Raw genomic sequence first — 3,782 nt, forward strand, 5'->3', positions numbered from 1 at the left:
CCTGCTACAAACCTGAGTTTTGGTGGTGTCTACCAAGAGTGTGTTCAACTCAGCCCAGATGCAGGTCCACTTTGTGATACCCTGACCCAGAAAAATCCAGATACAGGCGACTTCTCCTGCCGCTCACCTTACTTGCCGACTTTACTGAGATCAGAAATGAAACAGCAGAGTTACACTTCATACGACTGCTATGAGGAAAGGTATGATTGTGGACTTTTTGACCTGTTTACCTGTACCGAACAAGTGTGTGGGAACAACAACCATGTTCGCTCTGCTCGCATCAACACCTACTGGTGCTCTGTAAACGGAAAAGCCCCAGAGAACTCAGGGTATCTCTTTGGAGGCATGTACAGCCCCTCTGTCCTGAACCCCCTGACCAAAACCAAAAGCTGCCCCCTAAACTTCATTCCACTCAGGTTTCTCTCAGATGGCCAAATGATCTGCGTGAGTAACGAGTTCGAGACTGGCACCAGATATGCAGTGCCATTCGCTGGTTTCTTTAGCTGTCAGTCAAGCAATCCACTGGCAAGGAATCAACGCAGCTGCCCTCCTACGTTCAGTCAGCACCTTGCTGCAGTCAGCGACGGCTGTGAAATCCTTTACTGTGTCCAGTCAAACTTGTCTACAGGTGGGCAGCTGAAACCGGTCCTTCTGCCTCCGTTCACTAAACCACCACTTGTCACCATGCAACACACTAACACGGTGATGGTGATGACTGACGGAGATATGAGCTGGGTCAGGGTGGGGCAGACCAAGACGTGGAAAATTGCCAAAGCAGAGGACATCAAGCATATTTTGCAAAGTTTTAACCAGGAAGCGAGGCAGATGTCTGGTGGAGAAAAGGCAGGGGTAGCGTTTGGGGTGATGGGTATGATGCTGGTGGTGGTCGTAGTGGTGGTGGTCCTGGTGAGGAGGAGGAGGAGGAGGAGAGGAGGCTATACAGAAATACATGAGGAGGCTGAGAGGGAGACGCAGCTTGGAGACTCAGCACCAGCAGAGAGGGATTAATCTGCCGTGGCAGACTCTGCTATTAACTTCCTTGATTATCAACACCTCAGAAATCACTGTTATGCCTCTTACATGAATGTAAACTGTTCACATGCTTCAGGGATTTTATTTTGATTCAGTTTCTGAATTATTATATCACATGTGCTTTACTTAAACTTTAGATTACATCTTACTGTATTTTGTCAGATCTGGAGGTGATATGACTTCAAATGAACCAATACTGCCCTCTTGAGGCCAAGATGACCTGATGCATTTAGCTTTTGAACATTTTGTATGAATGAGTCTACTGTTTATCAAACATATTTTTAAATAGAAATGAGCACGTAAATTTTTTTTATTTCGATATATGAATAACGAGCATTAGATGAAGAATGGTTTCTATTTGTAATTCTGTATCATGCCAATAAAACTGCCAAGACTTAAATCTTTGAAGTGTTAATTGAAATACTGTAAAACAATTCATGAATCTGTTGTCATTTTCGTAAAGAAAGATCTTATTTATGCTCTCTTTTATTAGTGTCGGGATTTGTGCACAATGAGCCTCGGACGATGCTGTGGGGAAAATGTCTATGACAAATTACTGTCTACAGGTAATAAATAAGTAAAGTTGGGCATTCATTTTTATAATAAGTAATGAGTGATGTATAATACATCCATCCATCCATTATCCATACACCGCTTTATCCTCACTAGGGTCGCAGGGGGCTGGAGCCTATCCCAGCTGACTCGGGGTGAAGGCAGGGGACACCCTGGACAGGTCACCAGTCTATCACAGGGCTACACTTAGAGACAGANATGATAATGTTCATAAAGGAGGAGGAGGAGGAAAGTGGCAAGAAGTTAAATTCCACCATCCCCAGCCCTCATTTCTGAAACAGCCGTCATGAAGCCAGCAGTGGCCCTCGTGGCCCTCGTGGCCCTCGTGGCTCTCTCTCTCCTTCATGTCTGCTCTACCGTCCCTCTAAGACGCCCGACCAACTGGCTCAGACAACGTCGTGCTTCCACCAACCTCTCAGTCACAGCTCTGGAGGTGCTGCCAGGCGGAGGCTGGGACAACCTCCGGAACATGGACATGGGTCGAGTCATGAACATCAGCTACTTGGAGTGCCAGACCACTGAGGATGGGCTCTACCTCATCCCAGATGAAGTGTTTGTCATCCCACACAAAGAGACGGGCGTGGAGACCAACTCTGAGATAATAAATTCATGGTTGGAGCAGAAAAGCTCGACGTCTCACAGCGTGAATGTGGACGTCTCCTTCCTCTCGATGATAAATGGTAAATTTTCTACTGAGAACAAGAGGATGAAAACTCATCAGGTCCAAGATTCTTCAGCTACAGCTAGAGTGCAGGTATGTTTGTATATTACAATGGTTTGGATTAACTTAAAAAACAAACAACAACAACAAAAAACTCAATTTATATTGCTTTGGAGAATATTTCATGCATATAAAAGTAATACTTTTGGTGTAATGTTTAAAATGTGGTTTATAAAAAAGCTGATAGCTCCTAAACATTTCATTTCTTTACTGGTCTGTTTATTGCACATTGCATGAATGTGTGCCTGTGTTAGCCAAAAAACGCTTATTTTTTCCCAGCAGTAGATGCACAGATGTCATATATTTGTTTTAATTTAAGCAAATTAAGAAAAGGAATTCAACTTTTTTTTTTTGTAAATGTCAGAAAAAGCAGAACCTGAAAAATGTAATGACATTACAATCCTTCTTTCAAAAGGTTCGCAACTTCATCTACACAGTTAAGGCTTATCCAGACTTCACTCTGGATTCACGCTTTGCTCAGCAAGCCAAAGAAATAGCTGATGCAATTGAAAACAACCAGACGAGGAACGCAGACTATCTCTCGGAGAAGATGGTGCTGGACTATGGAACTCATGTCCTGACGAGTGTGGATGCCGGGGCTGCTCTGGTGCAGGAAGACTACCTCACTTCATCATATGTGTTGAACAGTGAGTCACAGACTTTCTCTGTCAAAACACTGGCTGGCTTTAACTTTTTTGACAAACTCAAGTTTGAAATAAGCAGTCAAAGTAGCCAACAGAGCTCATTGCTTCAGAAATATCAGTCCAACATTCAGTACTCCCTCATTCAAAGCCATGGTGGCATACCTTTCTATCCTGGCATCACACTGCAGAAGTGGCAGGAAAGTACCAGAAACAACCTGGTTGCTATTGACCGTTCAGGATTTCCCCTTCACTACATTCTAAACACCAACACCCTGCCTGGTCTGCCACAGCCTACCATCAACAAACTGGCTCTCAGAGTGAGTCAGGCCATAGAGCGCTACTATCAAGTCAACACTCGCCCCGGGTGTGTTGACATCAACTCCCAGAACTTTAATTTCCAGGCCAACATTGATGATAGTTCCTGTACTGGGCCTGCTACAAACCTGAGTTTTGGTGGTGTCTACCAAGAGTGTGTTCAGCTCAGCCCAGATGCAGGTCCACTTTGTGATACCCTGACCCAGAAAAACCCAGATACAGGCGACTTCTCCTGCCGTTCACCTTACTTGCCGACTTTACTGAGATCAGAAACAAAACAGCAGAGTTACACTTCATATGACTGCTATGAGGAAAAGCATCATTGTGGATTGTTTGGATGGAGAACTTGTCGCAGACAAGTGTGTCGGGACAACAACCATGTTCGCTCTGCTCGCATCAACACCTACTGGTGCTCTGTAAATGGAAAAGCCCCAGAGAACTCAGGGTATCTCTTTGGAGGCATGTACAGCCCCTCTGTCCTGAACCCCCTGACCAAA

General features: G+C 44.7%; 1 protein-coding gene across 1 annotated transcript in view; it reads left to right on the top strand.

The window, feature by feature from the left end:
* mpeg1.1 (macrophage expressed 1, tandem duplicate 1) overlaps positions 1–3,779 on the top strand; it is a gene marked incomplete at its 3' end in the record, with an annotated part of 5,330 nt that extends 1,551 nt beyond the window's left edge. Inside the window, exon 2 of the mRNA XM_008279346.1 lies at positions 2,742–3,779. Within this exon, the coding sequence (XP_008277568.1) occupies positions 2,742–3,779 (1,038 nt within the window). The remainder of the gene's footprint in view (positions 1–2,741) is intronic.
* Between the last annotated feature and the right edge of the window lie 3 nt (positions 3,780–3,782).

Source organism: Stegastes partitus, unplaced genomic scaffold, assembly GCF_000690725.1.
Source record: "Stegastes partitus isolate 25-593 unplaced genomic scaffold, Stegastes_partitus-1.0.2 Scaffold155, whole genome shotgun sequence".
Classification (NCBI taxonomy): Eukaryota; Metazoa; Chordata; class Actinopteri; family Pomacentridae; genus Stegastes; species Stegastes partitus.